The 20,476-nt window shown below is 35.5% G+C and overlaps 1 protein-coding gene across 18 annotated transcripts in view; it reads right to left on the bottom strand.

The window, feature by feature from the left end:
• The window catches only part of ROBO2 (roundabout guidance receptor 2), a 1,749,879-nt gene that overhangs the window by 1,335,216 nt on the left and 394,187 nt on the right, over nucleotides 1–20,476 (bottom strand). For 3 of the 18 annotated variants that reach the window (XM_040484195.1, XM_040484201.1, XM_040484199.1), the window contains exon 1: nucleotides 8,701–9,249. The exons of 1 other annotated variant lie outside the window; for it this stretch is intronic. In XM_040484195.1, coding sequence (XP_040340129.1) covers nucleotides 8,701–8,830 — 130 coding nt within the window. In that variant the 5' untranslated portion in view covers nucleotides 8,831–9,249. Of the gene's footprint in view, nucleotides 1–8,700; nucleotides 9,261–20,476 lie in introns of those variants that run through there. 14 more of the 18 variants (XM_040484198.1, XM_040484205.1, XM_040484206.1 and 11 more) reach the window with 10 other exon arrangements.

The raw sequence follows: 20,476 nt of genomic DNA, 5'->3' as shown, positions 1-20,476 counted from the left end.
AAAAGAAAAGAAAAGAAAAGAAAAGAAAAGAAAAGAAAAGAAAAGAAAAGAAAAGAAAAGAAACCTACTTAGCTATACACAGCACATAGCTCTCTACCTCCTTGTCTTCCTTATTATAATTATCATTTAAAATATCTTCCCTTTTATATTTACCTATTCAAAGCCTTAAAAAAGAGACATATAGTTCATGTATTATATTAGTTATTTTTCCAAATGTATCTTTATGTTTATCTTTTCTGCTTATTTAAATTATAAGTTTCACTTGGGGGCATTCAATAAATATTTGAATGAATGTATATTTTAGGTGTTCTACATAAGTATAAGCACAGTATGAGGATATAGGAGATATACATAGATTTTGCTAAAAGTATAATACATATTTTTTTCCACTTTGAATGTACAAATTACATTAGTGTCTTAACATTTTGGGGGGCCTCAAATGGAAATGGATGATCGTCAAAGTTCTCTAACAGTGCATCAAGTTTAATTCATCATGCTTGGCAATCAACAACCTCAGCCCCAAATCCCTGCATGTATCTCTGCACTGATCCACACAGTCCCTAAACAGGAATGGGGCATTCTGTTAGATAAATGAAAATCCATATTAGTTAGCCAGAAGCAATTCTCAGACCCCTATGGATTCTGGAAGACACTTCAGTTACATTCCAAATTGCCCTAAAATAAATTCTTTATTAGCTGCCAACTATTACATTAGAGATTTCATGATGTGCCCCTGTCTCCAGAACATAATCTTGGACTTAGCCCAGCTAGATAACTACTTCTCTGATGACAGAGCTTTTGACACTGATATGAAAGGGATTCTACTAAGCATATGTAGGGTCTATCCTAATAGTCTATGTGGTGAACTCTTCATAAGTTGACAGAAGAAATGCATTTCTATACTTATTCTGGCAACATATCAAGAGCTATAAATTGTCAGTACTGAATTTACCTATTAAACCTTTATATTTTCCCGAATAATAATAGTAGGCAAATATTTTCTCTGTGTGAGAATACAGACTTACGAATTTAGCATTTTGTACAGAGGCAGAATTCGAAATGTAACCATTCCAATAACTATTATGGTGAATGTATACATAATATTTATGGTTGTATCTGCATACTACTAATAGGATAATATCTCACTTATTTCTACTAAAAAACTCTGTTAGAAACTGGAATATAAAGCATACATTGTAGGCTTAATTATAGGTATAGATTTTTTTAGCAGTAAATTGTACTGGATTTCAGACTGAATCACAAAACCAGCTTTTGAACCACAAAAACCAGCTTGAAAACTAATGGGTTCACATCTACTTTCTCCCTGTTATCAAGTACAGCTGCTTCTCTCTTATCCTGGAATATAGATATTTTCCTAAACCTTGTCACTCACCATGCCTCTCCACAACCAAAGTTCCCCAATAGATTATTCAAAATTTATATTTTAAATTGAATTGTCACAGTTACTCAATAGCTAAAGACACTTTGAGATATCACAAAAACAGGAATAGGAATGATTTTTGTACTTGAAAGCCATTTGTTTTCTCATTAAAAAAAAAGCACAAACAGAAAAGCCAACACACACACACACACACACACACACACACACACACACACACACAAGTATAAATCATCTAGAAATTAGTAAGCCATTTGTAGAACAGATTGAATGCTAGAGCTTACCCAATTTCACCCTGCATCAAGGTTTTGGTATGATATAAAGAAAAGATGACTTCAGAATATAATTTGGGTATTTTACGCACCCCCCCCCCTCCTGAAATAGTACCAAGCCCACTTTAGTTTTGTTTTTAACATTGCAGTCACTTAACTTGGTTGGAGACATGCTAAGTAAAGGGGGGGGGGGATAAATCCTCTTTCTTCTCCATCCCCCCAACCCTCCCCTCACAAAAAGTCCTAAGAATTATAAATTACAGGTTCCAAGAGGGTAGATAAAGCTTGGAATACACACTTAATAAATGGCTTTAAAAACCCTATGTGGAATCAGTAAAGAAATTCCTTTCTTTTATGAAGTTGTATATCATTTTTAGGTATCAGTTAAGGATTTTGAAACTTTGATTTGATTTTCACATTGTAACTCTGGAACTGTGATCCTTCAGTTATTTTTCTTAAATTCTACTCTTGGATAAAAGTAATCCTATGGACTAGGGTGGCTAAGTGACTGAAAGGCAACTTTGGATAAGGCCATGAGCTCTGATGGACGCTCTGTCCTCTGAAAATGCAATGGCTTTTAGATATAATGTGCTTATTTTCTTTTCTTTTCAGAGGAATGATCTGTTGTTTGGATGATCTTGCTTTCTTAATCAAACAAAAATCTCTAACAAAGATCCCCAGCCATGACTGATCAAGATCACTATTTGATAGACACACTATTTAATTGGCTATTATAAACTCTCATCACTTTTGGAATTTCTATTTTGAACTTTTAATTATTTTTCAAGTAATAAAGCCTATAAGCATAGCTTTATTTTACTTTCTTTTTTCTTTCCTTTTAAAATGTTTACATTCAAATAACTTTGAAGGTTGAAAGTTTGCTTTTGGAAACTGAGAAAATGAAATTGCTCTCTGACCAAGGCCTAATGTAGCCATGATTCATCCTGGAGCAAAAATTTTATGGCCTAGTTGTAAACCCTTGGAAAATGTAGCTTATAATGTAAGTGCTGACACAATCTTAACTATGGATTCATGAACCCCAACACTAATATATCCAAGGCATTTCATTACTGTCAGTTTGTCTTACTTGTGAATTAAATAACCTCTTTAAAAATCTTTATCTGCCTTTTATTTCTTGAACAAAGTTTTCTTTCTAGAATTTCGATGATGAGCCCCCTATCTGGAGTAGAGTGGGCTGGGGACTGATGGTAACACACATTTAGGAACTTGCACACATACCTAATAAGGGTGGTATGCATTCATTTATTTTCAGATCATATTCTTTCACAGACATAATCTGACTTTATAAAGGATGCACAGATCCCAAAATTATATATTTCAAGATAATCAGCACTCTGCTTCCTGGGCAGGTTTTCCCTCCTTTTGCTAAAAGTCTGTATTCTATTTGTAAGTTAAGTTCTGAGAACTTCTTTTCATCTATTTTTTAATTTAAACTTTAGCGTACAGTCAAATATTGCTTTCAGCACCTATTTTATAACATAAAGAAATATTTCAAAACTCTTTCCAATTTTTCCTCTGTCATCCAATGACAAATGTATTTTAGGTAAATATCACTTGAACTCTTGGGGCGTTTTAGTCACATGGCAAAAAAAACCCACATTACATTAATAATAAATAGATAACTAAAACAAAATTTTGAGGTTAAAAGTGAAATAGTAAATTTGAATAAAAGTTAAACAAAAATGGTTGTAGATACAATATATTCAAGTCATAATTTGTAAGACAAAGAAAAGTCAATTATTGTCAAGAACAATTTTTTCTTACCAAACTCTCATACGCATTTTGCTGAATTATCAAATGCTATTTTTCAAATAATATCAGAAAACATAAACAAATTTTACAACAGATCTTCATCAAGTTGTCAAGCATACTCTTTAATTTCTATATCTAAAAAATATTCTGATAATCTTTTGAACATATAGAAGAAAAAATAATCATTTCAGACTTGGCTTTGGAATTTACTCTTCAGTTGTGGGAAAGATAAGGTATTAAATCTATTTATTGCATACAGATGGAGATTAAATAATTTAAACAAATGGAAAACAGAAGTGGTGATTATACACAGTGCAAAAAACACTCTACATTTTCCATGAATATTCATACAGTTCGGTTTCCCAATTCAGTCTCACATTATAAATTACTTTTGAACAACAACGTTGCTTTCTTTTTTCCTTACTGCACTACTTGCTACATGAGTCTTCCAGAATTATCTAAGTTTTATAATACTATAAATATATTCATATTTTTCTATAATTAAAACTGAAATTTAAATGATGTAGTAAAAGAATAGTGATAAAAATGATTTCCCAATATTAGAAAGGTAAGATATAGCACATAGTTAAAAGAAATGTGTAATTAACACTAAAGCCATAGTTTATTTTATTACCAGTCTAATATCTCATATACTTTGCTCACTCATCAAATTTTTGGGCATCTAGTACATACGACTGCCTGCTAATATGAGTCAAAGACAAAATTTCTCTTCAGATAACTTACAAATGGTAAACAAAACACAGAGACATGTAACAATAAAGTATTGTAAAAACTGACAAATGTCCTCTGACCTAAATAAAATACCCTAGTCATTTAAAAGATGGAATATTACTTTCAGTATGTGGTTGAGGGGCCTTTGATCTGGCAGCCAGGGCTACTGTACTAGTAAAAGGACATTCCAGGAAGAACTTCAAAGATAAAGTGATCTGTTTCTGTTTCTTCAAATCAGGAAAACTTAAATTATTTTGGTGTTTATGAAAGAGCAAACCATCAGTATGAAAATTTTAGAAATGAAAACCTTTATTTCTTACATTACAACAAGAAACATTAGACCACTGGATTGTGTGAGGTACTTGCTCAAAGTAGATTTTTTTATCAGCTCATATAACTGGAAAAGATATCAGGCAGAATCATAAAAATGATCTTGTCCATAGTGGACAGCAGCACATAGTCAAGATTTAAAAACAAACAAACAAACAAAACAAAACAAAAACCCCCAAAACAAACAACAAGAACAAAAAAACCCTTTTAAGGTCAAAAGAACCTCAGTACATCCCCCCAAATCCCTAAATAACCATCAATATATTATACAGGACCATGTAAATAACTTTGTAAAATCTAAAAGGACACTCAGAATATCCCATCAGTGCTTCAATATACCATGAATTGATATAATGGCATAATATGTGCTTATTATCCATTCTAATCCTTCACAGAGAGAGGGGTGATAACTGCCAGAGAGGTTTTCTTTGTTTGGTGAAGACAAACATGGGCAACTGACTGCCATAATTTGTAAAAGGAAACAAGTATGAGAGTTTTGTGAAAGAATCTTTTGAATCACCAAAAGTTTTGATAACTTTATGCTCTGTTGTCAGAGTTTAACTCCTATGTCATAACTGAGAAGCCTGAATGAACTTTGTAACAGAGTCTTGTAGGAGATTCAAATGGAGTTCAGGTCAAGTGGAAGAGTGGGTGGGGCAAAATTGAGGTCAGGATTGGACCCTCCCCTTAGTTGGATCAAGGACTGTTCTGATTGGTCAATGTTTGTGTTGCACCGCGTGTTTAATGTAACTATCACATTGGTCTAGCTTTACCTACTTATATCCCTATTATTCTTATTTACCTCCGATTTTCACCTTTCAAAGTAACTATAAATATTAAAATGGCTTAAATTCTAAATTCCAACAGCAGATTTTTTTTTTGTTAAAAACCATGCAGTTTTGGGGCGCCTGGGTGGCTCAAGTTGGTTAAGTGTCAGACTTCAGCTCAGGTCATGATCTCACAGCTTGTGAGTGCAAGCCCTCATGGGGCTCTGTGCTGACAGCTCGGAGCCTGGATCCTACTTCTGATTCTGTGTCTCCCTCTCTCTTTCCCCTCCTCTGTTCTTGCTCTCTCTCTCTCAAAAACAAATAAACATTAAAAAAAAATTAAAAAAACACGCAGTTTTTAAATTCCCTTTTTGTTACACATATTGACCATCTCCAATGTAAACTTATCTGTGAAGTCTGCTCATTGGAATGGAGCTCTTTACATCTTTGAAACTGTCTTTCTAGTGAGAGTAATTGAATGCAAAATAATTAGGTCCTTTAATCCTAATGAGATGATGTCAGCACTGTAGTTAGGATTTCTGGTTAGTTTATCATGAATGCAAACTTATGATCACTTATGCTATGCTCTGAACTAATCAGATGAGACACCTGCTTTCCCTTAAGGAGTTCCATATATTGTGATTAAATAGAAAAGCATGTGCCTGAGGGAAAAGTTGCTGGCCTATTAACCTATATTTGAGATTCATGTTCATTGATGAGCTTAAAAATCCCTTGGTAGCCAACAATAATCCGCATTTTTTCCAAATGTTCTAACAAGTCAGTTGATAGATACCTGTTTTGAGCTGCCTGGCCACGTGCTGTTTGTACTACCCCTCACAGGCCATAGCTGTTCACCGATCTGTGAAGCCACCACTCCCTGGCTCTGCCCCAGTAACCCCCTCTCTCAGAATGGTGGTTCCTGCTAATACAACAAAAATGGAAATTGTCAGTGTGGGCAGGTTGCCATATGGAGGTTGACAGCTGCTCAATCAGATTAAGACAAATGCACAGAACCAATGTGAGTTCGATTTTTTTTTTTTTCAGAAGAAAACTCTGCTGTTTTGTTGTTGTTACTTTTTCCAGTATTTTTGACAAAAAAAAAAATCTGTTTTGAAGATCTTTCTGTAAAGCAAATAAGCTTGAATCAGTATTGATATGAAGCAATTTTTTCTTTAAGTAGTTAAAATGACCTTCCTTTAAATTTATTTTGTGTTTTGAACCTTGATTCTTTTTGCCTCTGGCCACAGTGTTTAAGAGCCCTCCTTCTCTCCCTTCAACCTACCCCATAAATACCTATACTTCTGGTAGGTATCCTACAAAATAATAAAGCCCGCTTCTTCCCGAAAAAGAAAATAATGTTGAAAAATTGTAAAAATATGTTTTAAAAGACTGCATAATATGCCAAGGGACAAGCAACAGAATTTTATAACCCATCAAAAGATAACACACAGCCATCAATAGCCAAGCTCATGAATAAATAAATGTTTACAACAGTACATATGCATATCAAGGTAAAGCTACTGTACAGGAACACAGAATCTGTGGAAAATATTTATGCAATACATATTCAGTGACAAAAAGAGGCACTAAAAAGAAAATAATTTAAAAAAAGGTCAACATGTTTAAAGTTTTCCAGCAACTGGCTTGACCTTTCTAAAATACACAAAACTCTTTTAACAATAAATGAAATATGTTGCTATGATTGCCTATTCCTGAACCTGACTGACTCATATCATCATCATACAGCAGAGCTAGCAAATTTCTAGCTGAGCTAGTTAGAGCACATTGGAAAAAGTAGTCATATGTTCAAAGACGAAACATTTCAGACCTAATTTACAAATGAAACCCAATGCATCTGTATTTAAAGCTGTGTGGAATGAATGAATGCCTAGGAACACATGCAAACATTTTGAAATGAACCTTTCTGACTAGGTTAACAGTTTTTCCTAAACCTTGTAGCAATCTAACTTTCTCACCAGGTAGCTAGAACTCCAAAGTCTACTGCTAAAGTTTATCACAGGAAATGGTGCTTTTACATGCTAGAGGTGCATACTGTCTTTGAAAAAATTATATAGGAAGTAGAAGTTAACACTTCTGACGTCCCCTAGAGTTGATAACACCATACATCTCTAGATCCCAAGCCACCCAAAAGCTGCCATGCTGGCTAACATAAATAACAGCTTGCAGTTTTCAAGATACCCAGCCCCCCCCCACACACACACACAGTGATACCACTAGGAAATACAGTAATATGGTGATATAATTTACAACGCCCAAAGATCATTTGCAGTTCCACTCCTCAGGAGTACATCTGCACCAACCATCTAAGCTAAGTGCGTGTTGGAACTTTTCCCTCCAAGGTACTGTAGATGGAAGATTTGTAATATCTTTAATGCAACCAAAGGAGACACAGAAAGATCAAACTGAAAAGGCTCATGTATTTAGGAAATCCTGCTGAGATGTCGTGATAAATTATTAAAACTTCTTGTTAATGTTCATGCTTCTTTTTAACCTCACATCATACCGTTAACAGTAAAGCAAAGGTGGGGAAACCCAGAAAACATTTCCAGAGCTGAGACAAAATATTAGGTGAAAAGAATTCTCCTGCAAAGCAAAATCCTCAGCTATCTTCCATCAAGATTTCTTCTTGCAAACATGCAAACACAGTTCACAAAGTCTTTTATGGGATATTTCTGCAGCATCATTTTGGCTTATAGCATTCACAGAACAGATACCCTGATAACTTGTGTTTAGTATAAACAAATGGCATTCAGGAAAAACAGAATCCACTGAACTTTACAAAAAGGTAGGGTCAAAGTATCATCAATTCTCTCTCATCTCATCATAATTTCTCGACAGCAGGAGAAAATGGATTTCCACACTCCAAAGTACTGAAAGGCTTGCTCTTGTTCAGCAGATTTTTTTTCCTCAATAAAGTTAATGCAATTTATCTTTATTAACACATCAACAGTGATAGAGTCAGCCAGAAAATTAGTGTTGGTAGCACTGCATTTCATAACGTGCCCCTCCTCAGGCATCCCTCTGACTGTTTCACAAAATCTGCCAAACAATTCAGGGATCTAACATATTCAGGACCCATTTCTTTTTTAAAAATAATGCAGCTTCCTAAGGATACCACACATATCCTTGCGGTAGAGCAGTATGCATCTGGCTCTACATCCTTCCTGCTGGAAACAATCCTTGTAATGCTTTGATAGCCCAAAACCCAAAATTGCAAAAATACATTCCTATCAACAACAGAGAAAAGCTCTTCTTCCCAGCCACCTACAACACAGAACCTCTTGCCTGAAATAAAAATCTGATTTCAAGCAGACGCAGTTCCTCTACCTTTAGCTGTCCTCAAGTTGCCATTGATCAGCCTTGCTAACTCCATTTAGATGTTTAACACACAACTTTCATCACTTACCCCCTTTCCAAGGTTTTCCTTTCCAGGGGGTCCGAGTCAGCTTGCTCAGAGTTGGTCCAGAGAAAAAGAGCATCAAAACGAAGAAAAGTTCAAGTCTAGTAATTTTCCCCACTTTCTCTAATGATAACATTTCCACAAGTTAATTTCACAAAATTTCTCACATCCTCTTCCCTCCCGGTTATTAAAATAGCATTAATCATTGAAAACCCTGAGGTAGGTGTTGTTTTGCCATCTTTAACAGCTGAAGTAGCAGCTCCCTGATGTAGCCCTGAGCCAAGCTACATTTCTCACGGATCCGGCTCCTCTCAGCACGCAGCTCTCTGCTCCTGCTCCAGGAGCTATAAAATAATTTCTGATCTTCACTTTGCTTTCAGTGGGAATGTATTCCTCAGTGTTCTGGGTGAGCTTGATTGAAAATGATAAAAACAGTAATGTCTGTGTCCAGCAGCAAAAAGAAAAGATGTCAGGATTGTGTGAAAAAGATGAGAAGCAGTTGTACTGACAGCTTTCAGGCTGCTGTGTGATCCTAATAGCCGTGCAACCAACCAAATTGCTCTTTTAAGAGTAATAAGGCTTCAGTGAAAGCCGGTGTCACTGCCACTTGGGTGGGTAGTGCTGGGCTTGAAAATCACCCAGGAACGGCCACAGATAACGACTGTTTCAGTTCCGCCTCAGAATATTAAGGGCTGAGCAAAATATAGTATGCACAGAGGGTAGTTAATCTATTGTGTGGATACACGAGGATTCCAGTGGTGTAGTAGGGAAAGACGCAGAACTTAAGATGTATTTTATTCTTCCTTTACTTCACCTCGTGCCATTCAAAGGGGATTGCATGTGCACTAATTATTCATAAAAGGGTCTGAAATATTTATTTGAAGAACAACAATAAGTGTATGATTTTTATCTCCAACAATAAAACAGGCAGGGCAAGTTCTCATAGTCTCAGTGCTCTTCTGTATTACAGTCAGTCTCTTTGGGCATTTCTGTGTCACCTGAATGAACCAACTGGGAATACTGTGAGCAAACTTTTGGAAATACCAACACAGACTACCAGGGCTGTGCTAATCACACATTCAGGCAAGCACATTTTTTCCTTGTTTGTGTACATTACCATGGAAATACAAAAATCTCTCTAAGTCTCTCAGGCTTTTTAAATTATATTTATGAAAATATTACTGATCACAAGGTGTGGTTATAATTACCATCCGGGCACATGACTATGCTCCCAGAAGAAGAGGTGGGAGAAGGCAAATGAAATAAAATTTAGTCTCTACTGCCTGAAGTGAATTAGCATGATCGAAATATTCTGGCCAATATTTGAAAACTGTCTACATCTTAGTATTATCTATATGGTCACTTATTCCTTTAATCAGTGAACCACAATGCATGCATTATGCATTTATGTACTTTAAAGTAATCAATTGCTATATGATGATAACCGCCAATTTATGATGTTACCGCTTTGAACATGGGATAAATTGCCCTTTTCAAATCATGTTAGTGGGAGAGGTACTCTTAAAAGAATAATATTTTTAAGATAAATTACATTAAATTTAAAAATACAGTTATTAAAATTGGCTTTAAAATGAAGCAATGTTTGTCAAAGATATTATGAGATACACAAAACAAATTCTCAGGTTATCCTTTAGTTTAGAAACAATAATCGATTTGTATTCAACTTTTTAAAATAGTTTTTTTAAAGTTTATTTTCTATTTATTTTGAGAGAGAGGTACGGAGCAAGTGGGGGAGTGACAGAGAGAGGGAGACAGAATCCCAAGCAGTCTCCACACTGTCAGCACAGAGCCCAATGTGGGGCTTGATCTCATAAACCATGAGGTCATGAAATCAAGAGTTGGATTCTCAACTAACTGAGTGACCCAGGCACTTTTCGTTGAAAAACTTCTGAAGGATATGAGAAAGTTCATATCGTTCTTATTTTATAAATAGGAAATTTAAAATTCTATGTCTCTATATACTTTTTAAGGGTAAGTTAAAATTTAACTCAGTATTCTATTTTCTCTGTACCTATTATTTTTCATCTTGTTTACCTCACCCTTTCCTCTCTTCAGATGCATGTAAACAGAAGTTGGTAAAATGAATTGGCCTCCCTCAACATCACCTTCTCAAGAAGATTCTAGATTCAAACTTTTTTACTGTCTACTGGCTCAATTCATCTCAAAAAAAAAAAAAGAACACAACTTTTCATAATTAGTGAGTTCTGTTTTTGTTTTTTTTGTTTTTTTGTTTTTTTTTTAATTACCTGGGCTTTGGGTGGAACAAGAGAACGTGAAGTGGGTTTAAACATGGTGAAAGGATATTGGTAGAAATGTCAAACATTTCCAAGGACCTGACCTGAATGAAGTTAACAGGAAAAATACTCTTTCCTCAACAGGTGATACAGTTGGCCAGGTTGACTGTAAGGAAATTTCAACTTTAGATTTTCAAGATTTGCTTCCTTGCTGGTGAGCCCTGGTAAACACCAGCCCTCAACTTGCTGTAGTGGGGAAACTGAACTGAAACCAGAGGAATCAAATCACCTTTGCTCATGGAGGGAAGGCTATTCTCCCTTAGAACTCATCTGGCTGAAGTGTAAATTGCTATTTAAGCTTTATAGCTACTAGAAAGATAAGGAGAAACCTCAAATGGGTGGAAGTACCAAAGAGAATGAATAAAGGTGGAATTTGAAACAATGGAAATATTGAGTGGGGGGACAGTCTACATGAGACGAATTTTGAATACATATGTGTAGGAATGTTTTCTCACCTAAGTTATTAATATTAATACATTTGCTAACTTATTACAAATTCTAAGTTCTTTATATGTAATTATTCATTTAATCCTTATAAAAACCCAATGATCATACATAATGGTCTCCATTTAGTACATTACAAAACTGAGGCACATAGCGTTTAAGTCACTTATTCAAGTCCATAGAGCTTTTTTGAACCTAAATAGCTCAGCTCTGAGCCTTTGCAAATCACTGTACCAAGCCCTCTACCAAACTGTTCTTTTAACCTTTATGAGCTAGCTTGCTCATAAGTTAACATCTGTATATAAAAGAATAGCAAATAACAAAGGCACACTGAGTATGTGACTAGTTCTTATCAAGAGTTTTACATATTTTAGTTATATCATTTCCACAACAACTTTGTGAGATGAATCCATTACTATTCATACTTTATAGATAATTACTTGTTCAATATCACATGGTGAGTGAATGACAGAGCCAGGATTTGAACCCTGTATGGACTTGGAGTTTGTCATTCTACCTCTGTTTTCCAGAGTCTGGTGCATGGGTCTGAGATAACCATATAGGACTCCAAAGGGGCTGGAGAAGTAAGTAAATGGTGGGGAGGGGGAGGGGAGTTCTAATGGTATCTGTAACATGGAATCTTCTATAGGCTGTTGGCAGCTGCAGAGAGGTCTAAGCTGTGAAGTTACCTGAGAAGGCCCCCTGAGAGGCAATCAGAATAGACTTTTTCACCACCTGTATGTTCTCAAAGTAAAACACAAGGAAAGATTAAACCTCAGCCAGACCTGACTTATGGGCAGTTATAATACAACATAATAATGCTTTAGTATAGGTCATAAAAAATTGTTAGGAAGACTGCAGAAAGGAAGTACTAAAAAGTAGTATATATTAAAACGAAGTGCAGTAAAAGACTTGGTTCAGCTAGGACACTCCAGGCAGAGAAGATGACCTTTTGACTAAGAATCAAGTCATGAATATATATTTTAAGACTAGGGCAAATCAGCAAGAGACAGAGAAGAATCCAGGCTGAGAGAATTGCATGAACATAGTCACAGGGATGCAAGAAAGCCTGACTCCTTCCAAGAACTACAAGGAATGTAGCATGACTGAGGTATCTGAGCACACGGGTGTAGTGGGAGATGAGGTAGCAATGGTAGGCCGGGGCTAGATTAAAATTTTAAATATGCTTACTGCCAAAGGTCTTAGGCTTTTCCTCAGTGATAGGGAGTCAATTATGACTTTAAATCATGTTCTAAAATGAGTTTTAAAAAAATCTTTGGCTGCAGTATGGTAGAGAATAAAATTAGAAGCAAAAAAAAAAAAAAAAAAAAAACCCAACATTATTTAGAAAGATAGCAATATTCCAAGCAAGATGTATTTGCAAACTGAACTAAAACAGTATAAATAAGTAGGAGATAATTTGAAGTATCAAAATTCATTAATTCAACAAATATTAATAACTACATATTTTGAGCCACACAAAACTCTAGGTATTTTAAGATTAATTAAGACAAAGCTTAATAAGAACGTATCATCAAGATATTTATCTTTAAGAATTTTTTGACAAAATATATACAGGAAGGAATGAACATTGCCCTAGTGTTTTAGCTCTCTTCTTTAAATATATTTTTTTTTTTTATAAATTAGATTTTGTCTGACCTGTTAATATATGTTTTCAACACCATTAAGCAAGATTTGGATACCTTAGCAATTATATTCATTTTTATTCTAATGCCACTATTTATTCTATCCTAATGACACTCCCTAACATCTTACTATTTATGTGCAATAAAAACAATCTTTTACTTCCTTAACAAGAAATCTCACTAATCTCTGATACTAGGTAACAATGGTATAATGTAAGCTATTCTGCTACGCTTTTAATAATTGAAAATATACAAGATAAAATATCTCCTAGAGAGTGTACAGCCAAAATATGTTACCAAGCATTTGAAAAAAATAGTTTATTCTTATATCTATATATATATTGTTTTAATTTCATAAATTATAGTCACTTCATCACATGTGGTTGAAGACTGAGTCAATCCTCTTTCCTGAAAATTCTGTGACTTTAGTCATTTGGTAATTAGGTGGTTCTTAATCCGGGGCAATTATACCCTTTCCTTAGGGGATATTTGGCAATGTTCTGAGATATTCTTTGGTTGCCATAGTTGGGGGGGGGGGGTGGATGCTACTACTATATACAATGGCTAGAGACCAGTGGTGCTATCAAATGTCTTATAATGCACAGGACAATGCCTGCAACAAAGAAAAACATGGCCAAAATTGTCATTAGTACCAAAGCCGAGAAACCCCAAGGTATCTTCCGCTTGTCTGACCATATGATGATGGTTCCTCTAGCCATTGTTTCACTTAAGTATGGCCAGAACAAATGCTCTGCTTGACTGAAGCTTGCAAGATAATCACAGAATACTTATTATCAGTACATTCTCCTATGCCACTAAAACCAAACATTTTGTATTTATGTTCTTATGGTTCAAAGGAAGCTTCACAATTATCCTACTATAATTCACCTACAAAGAATAACTCCTCTCCCTGAACACCTTACATCAGGCCAAAGAAGTGGTAAAATTTCTTGACTAGAGTGCTGGAAGGGGATCAGTGACACATGTGTATATCAGTAAAAATCATTCTTAGGTAGAAAATTCTCAGTGTCCCTTTGTTACTCAAAATACCAAAGAACATCACTGAGGCAAACTTAGCTGTCTGCATCTCCAAATACTTCCTCTCTTAAAAAGATTGCAATGATTATTCTCTACTAACTACAGGTTGCACCATTATTAATACATTTTATATACTCCATTAATAAGCCATCAGAATAAAATTTTAGCAGGAATTTAATCAAGGAGAGAATTATAAATTAGCTATAGTATTAACTTGATAACTTGAAAGACCAGAGATAAGTTCATTAATATATGCATACATACATTCATAGCCATCATTAATTACACTGGTATTACTCTCTAATTCTTTAGCGTTCTATTTTGACTATGCTAGTCAAAATACAGATCTGAATGCTTCAATGGCATATTATGTTTTACTTAAACAGAAACAATGAGGTATTGTATGTAATACAGCATGATACATTACAGTCTACTATAAATTGAAATCATTGTATAGGCTAAATAAGAGAAACACCCCTTTTTGTGTGTGTGTGTGTGTGTGTGTGTGTGTGTGTGTATATATATATATATATATATAATTTCCAAGCTCAAATTAGTACCCTTACATATGCACCAGGTCAAAGGTATAATGTATAAATATTTCAGTTGCAGAATGGTAGTAAAATTAACTCTGGTAAATTGAAATATGTAGTTAACCAAAAGAAAAGAAAATAATTTGTTTTCACTGTTGAGAAATCCTTAGGAATATTTTCATTCTTTTTTCTTTTACCAGTGATTTGTACAGAGTGGACATCTCTGATTTCCTCTGATTTAAGACCCTGCAGTTCCCAGGGATCACTGGGCTGCAGGCACACTAGTTCTCATCCTATAGTCTATAGTTATAAGAGACGACAAGTAGGGCTGAATCTGTAAAGAGATCAGTGCAAACGGGTAAGTTGAACTTTCAAATGAACTCCTAATATTGCATTTTATTTTTGTCATTGTTCCCTGTTCCCTTTTCATAAAAAAATAAAATAAAAAACCCAGTCGAGACTTATATGTCTTTATTTGAGGTTTCTACTTGTGGTTCTACTTCATAATATGCTTTTAAAAACTTCTACTGAGAAAGGCAGCTTGATGTTTTGTTCCACATAAGTTTGTTTTGAAGAGTGATTCTATTTTTATTTTTTAATAGCTTGCAGTAATTGAGGGTGTGCCAAGACCTGTCAGTGCCCCAAAGAGGAGGATTTCGGTCAGCACCTAGATTCAGGCTAATGGGAAGCCACGAAGATTGATTCCAAATTTTGGTGGGTCCACTTGCACAGTGAAATTACATGGGCAAAGCTAGCTACAAAGGAAGGTGCAGAATGTTTTCATTCCAGAGAGCCATGTGACCAGCTAAAATTTGAGGGTTCCATTCCTTTGAGAAAAAAAGGAGTTTATTAGGAGACAACTCTGTGGTCTTGATTGGGCAAGTAGTGTGTTTTAAAAAATATCTCCTCTGGGATGCCTGGCTGGCTCAGTTGGTAGAGCATGTTTCTCTTGACCTTAGGGTTATGAGTTTGAGACTCACGTTGGGCATAGAGACTACTTAAAAAAAAAATCTGCTCCAGGTATATGTGATCTGCAACCCTATTCCATTGCTCAGTAACGATCTTGAAAGGAAAAGTTTACCTGGGTTTGCTATATAACACCTAAGCCTTTATGTTTATATACATATTAAGAAAATAAAATTAGAGTCAAGTCTAAAATAATTTGAAAGAAATTTAGTATGTTTAGGGAATTCATGAGAAAATTAAATTTATTTATAACATGCTAACTCATATTTAACCTAACCGGCAAGTGATTACGTGACTTGCCGAATATGGGTCCTGAAGAGACATCCTAGTGATTTTCTAGAGAATGAGCCTTGGAATCTACTTCAACATGTCTGAGCCATAAAATGTAATTTTTTTTTTACATGAGGTATATCCTTGGGCTTATGTAAAGTTCATTTAAAGGACAGTGCAAGAAAGCTTGCCATGGTCTATTGGTTATGCTACATCATTTACATAAAACATTTCATATCTATAGGAGATATCAATAGAATGTTTATCAAAAAATATTATTTCTAATATTTTATAATAAATTTATTCTAACATTGGATATTGCTCCCCATAAAAATACAAACTCTAAATAGTTTTCTATCTGAATAGGTAGAAAGTCACTAAATCAGGTTTGTAGAGTTCCATGAGAAGGTCTATAGAGTGTGTATTAATACATATGATTGAATCTGCTTCAGCTCTCCCCAGAGTATCCTTGAGATCACAGGAAAACTATAATGTTGATTCAGTTTCTAGTTAAATGGTGGACTTTCTTAGGATAAGTGTCTATACTGTGAATGTTGAAGATGCAAGATACAATTGTTACATAGCTAACTTTGCTTTTTTGAAAAAAGCAAGTAAACTACAATTTTCAGATTATTTATCAAGTTAAAAATAGTATAAATTTTAAACAAATTAAAAGTAACATTTAAGAAATATATAACAGTATTTTTGCAATGTCTTTACATTCAATGATGAATTCCTATTACCAATTACAAATTGCTATAGAAATAGCTATAGGCCTATTGTACAGCTATATTAGAGTTAACTATTAAGTGTCTTTGACAAAAAATGGCAGCAGTATAAAAAATAATTTATTTCTCTCTCATGAGAAAGTCTGGATACAAGAAAATGAGTTTTGTACCATAAAGTTCTGTGGCATTCAGGCTCCTTTCTTTTTTTTTTTCTCTGCCCAATTTTATTGAGGTACAGTTGAAATTTAAAATATATATATATATATAATATATATATAAACAGGGAGGGGGACAAAACAGAAGAGACTCTTAAATATGGAGAACAAACTAAGGGTTACTGGAGGAGTTGTGGGAGGGGGGATGGGCTAAATGGGTAAGGGGCACTAAGGAATCTATTCCTGAAATCATTGTTGAACTATATGCTAACTAATTTGGATGTAAATTAAAAAAAAAAAATAAAAAATAAAACAAGTTAAAAAATAATATAAAAAAAATTGTATGGTTTTAAGGTGTCCAACGTGATGACTTGATATACATATATGCTGTAAAATGTTCATCACAACAAGCTAATTAACATATCCATCACCTCACATAGTTACCTGTGTATGTGTGTGTAGTTCAAATGCTTAAGCTTAATACTTAACGTACTCTCTAATTTCTTCATCAGGAATGGTTTCCATAATTCAGACAACTCAGGATCCAATAGGTTCTCTTCGTCGGCAGACATCATGTCAGCAGGAAGGAGGCCAAGATAAAGGAGGAGAGGGGAATGACCCAGATGGAAGCAGTTCGTTCTTAGAAAGTTTTGGGAAAATTGCTACGTGCCACTTTTCCTTCAATATGTTGGTCATATTTTTGTTTAATCCAGATAAAGGAAACTGCAAAGTGAAGTCTTTATTCTGGGTAGCCATTTGGCTAGCTAAAATATTGGGGTACCATTTCTGGGAGGAAAAGGGAGAACAGGTTTTGGGGGAAAACTGGCAGTCTCTCACATGGATATCATGATAGATTGATAATAGATGTTTTAAAAAATAGTAGTTATTTTTATCTAATACAGTAACCCTTACTACTTTAGAAGCTTCAATCATCACATATAATAAGTTCAAGTCTATAATAAAACTAGCTTTCTTTATAGGCTCATAGAATCTAAGAGTCAGTTCAGGATGAAAGATCATCTAGCTTATAAAGAGCAGAATACAAACATTCCTCAGCAGTGGTGTCTTAGCTTTTGCTTAAATGATTCAAGTAAAAGAATCTGATTGTTTTTTTCTTAGAAAGACCATTCTTGCATTGATCTCATGTTTTAGATGCTCTTAATGTCCAATTATTCATTCTAACCCTACTCTTTAATGTAATGCTGAACAAATATTTTCTTTCTTTATCAGGACAATGCTTTGAATGTTAGGAAATAGCTATTTTTCCCCATTGAGTCTCACCCCCACAATTCCCATCAGTCCAAATAATTTGCTTTTCTTGAACACAAATTTCAGATTCATTATCATCTAAGTAATCTCCCTCCTTTGGATTTCTGGATGCTGTTAAGTTTGTTACAGTCAATCTTAACATCTGATTCAACAATATTTATTCATCCTAAAGCAGAAGACATTCTTCATTTTTTGCTTTCTTCCTAATTCAAGCTGAACTAAACATAACAGAAATGATCTGGCAGCTGTTCGCAATACCTTCCCCCTTCTTATCCCCATCCACCTAGTTCCCATCACTTAGATGGAGAGTTTGTCATATAACAAAAGTATGGCTCACAATTGCTTCTACAGTTCATTTGTCCTGTGTCCTCTACCATTAAGCTAATGATTTTGACAAGAAAAGAGTCACCTGGCTCTATTTCCTTTTCTGTTGGATGTCAATTTAATATGACCATGGGGACTATTCATTAGCTTTTGAAACTTCCAGGAAGAGGCACCTCCTTTGCTTTTATTTTAAATTATTTACACTATTTTAAAAGAATCAGAAAATAATATTTTAAATAATCATGGCTAATAGTGCAATATATATACACACACTGATATATAAATATACATATATATATATGCGTATGTGCATATAGAAGCACTAATTCCTAAGTAGGAGAATTTGTTAATTAATCACCCTTAACAGCAAAATAGCTTCCCATTAGTCAAGCTTCAGGTTAATTAATTCACCAGATGATGAGTGATAAAAGTCCTAGTGCTTTCTTCCTAACTACTTACTATTCCATTCAGAGAACAAGCTCAATATATCTCAAACAGAGCAGCTTGGTTTCTGCTTCTATGGGTGCTGAATTTTAGAACTACATCTGATAACCATTTTCTTGGAATAAAAAAATATTGAATCCAATTCTTCTTTGACACAGACCTATTTATAGTGGGTGAGAACAGTGGGCACTATTTAGGATTGAGCAAATGAACAATTTAGGGAGCAGCCACAGTCTTCCATTGAGATTGAAGTAGGTTTCTTATAAATAATGGCAGCCACATATTCTAGGCAAAAAAGTCACTATCACTGCAAGCATGACATTCCAATCAGATCCGCCCAATGAAGTGAGTCACTGCAATGTTTCCTTTAGGTAATTTTTAGGTAATAGAAATGCCTGACCTTGTGTCAATAGCTCCAACTGTACCTATGGCTGAATGTTATTTAGCAACTCACTCCCAACTACTGAAGGAGGATGTAGGGAAGATAAAAATCAAGACTTTAAACACAAACTTCCAAATCTAGCCTACATTTTGTCCCCAAACTCCAGGCTCATATATCTAACTTCTTATTTAACATCTATACTCGGATATATTGGTAGTGAGAATTTTAAGACAACTCCTGTAGCCTTCACTATTTCATCCTCTCTCACTATCCTTGTTACTCTTCTATTGATTATGTTATTATATTGTAAAAAGAAAAATTATCTAATATAACCACAATAGATCTTTAAAAGCTGAGAGCTTTTCCATGGTGGCGGTAGAAGAGGAAAGTACATGAGGAAGTCAGAGAGATTTGAGGCAAGAAAGTGATCTGATGAAACATTACTGTCTGTAAAGATGAAGGGACCGTAAACAATGACTTGGGAGCAACTCCTCTGACAAGAGCCAGCAAGGAGAGGGACCTCAGTCTTACAACCACAAGGATTTAATTTCGCCAGCAACCTGAATGAACCTGGAAATGGATTCTTTTGCAGAACCTACAGCTAAGAGCCTAGTTTGGATGAGGTCTTGATTTTGCCTTTGTGAAACCCTAAACAGAGAACACATCTGGACCTAGGGAAATGTGAGTTAAAAGTTTGGGTGTTGGAAGAGGGAAGATGGCGGCGTAGGAGGACGTTGGGCTCACTGCGCGTCCTGCTGATCACTTAGATTCCACCTACACCTGCCTAAATAACCCAGAAAACCGCCAGAGGATTAGCAGAACGGAGTCACCGGAGCCAAGCGCAGATGAGAGGCCCACGGAAGAGGGTAGGAAGGGCGGCGAGGCGGTGCGAGCTCCACGGACTGGCGGGAGGGAGACGGGGCGGAGGGGCGGCTAGCCGGCCAAGCAGAGCCCCCGAGTCTGGCTTGCAAAAAACGGAGGGGCCTGACGGACTGTGTTCCAACAGCAAGCGCGACTTAGCGTCTGGGAGGTCATAAGTTAACAGCTCTGCTCAGAAAGCGGGAAGGCTGGAGGAAAAAGGGAAGGAGAGCTGCTGAGCCCCCGGACTACAGAGCTCAGTTTGGTGGGGAACAAAGGCGCTCGCCAATGCCATCTCCCCCGCCCATCCCCCAGCCAAAATCCCAAAGAGAACCAGTTCCTGCCAGGGAACTTGCTTGCTCCGCGCAAACACCCAGCTCTGCGCTTCTGCGGAGCCAAACCTCCGGCAG

The sequence above is a fragment of the Herpailurus yagouaroundi genome, unplaced genomic scaffold (assembly GCF_014898765.1).
Source record: "Herpailurus yagouaroundi ecotype Mexico unplaced genomic scaffold, PumYag 162, whole genome shotgun sequence".
NCBI classification, from domain to species: domain Eukaryota; kingdom Metazoa; phylum Chordata; class Mammalia; order Carnivora; family Felidae; genus Herpailurus; species Herpailurus yagouaroundi.
Note: the sequence above shows the minus strand (reverse complement) of the source record. Positions and strands in the feature narration are given on the sequence as shown.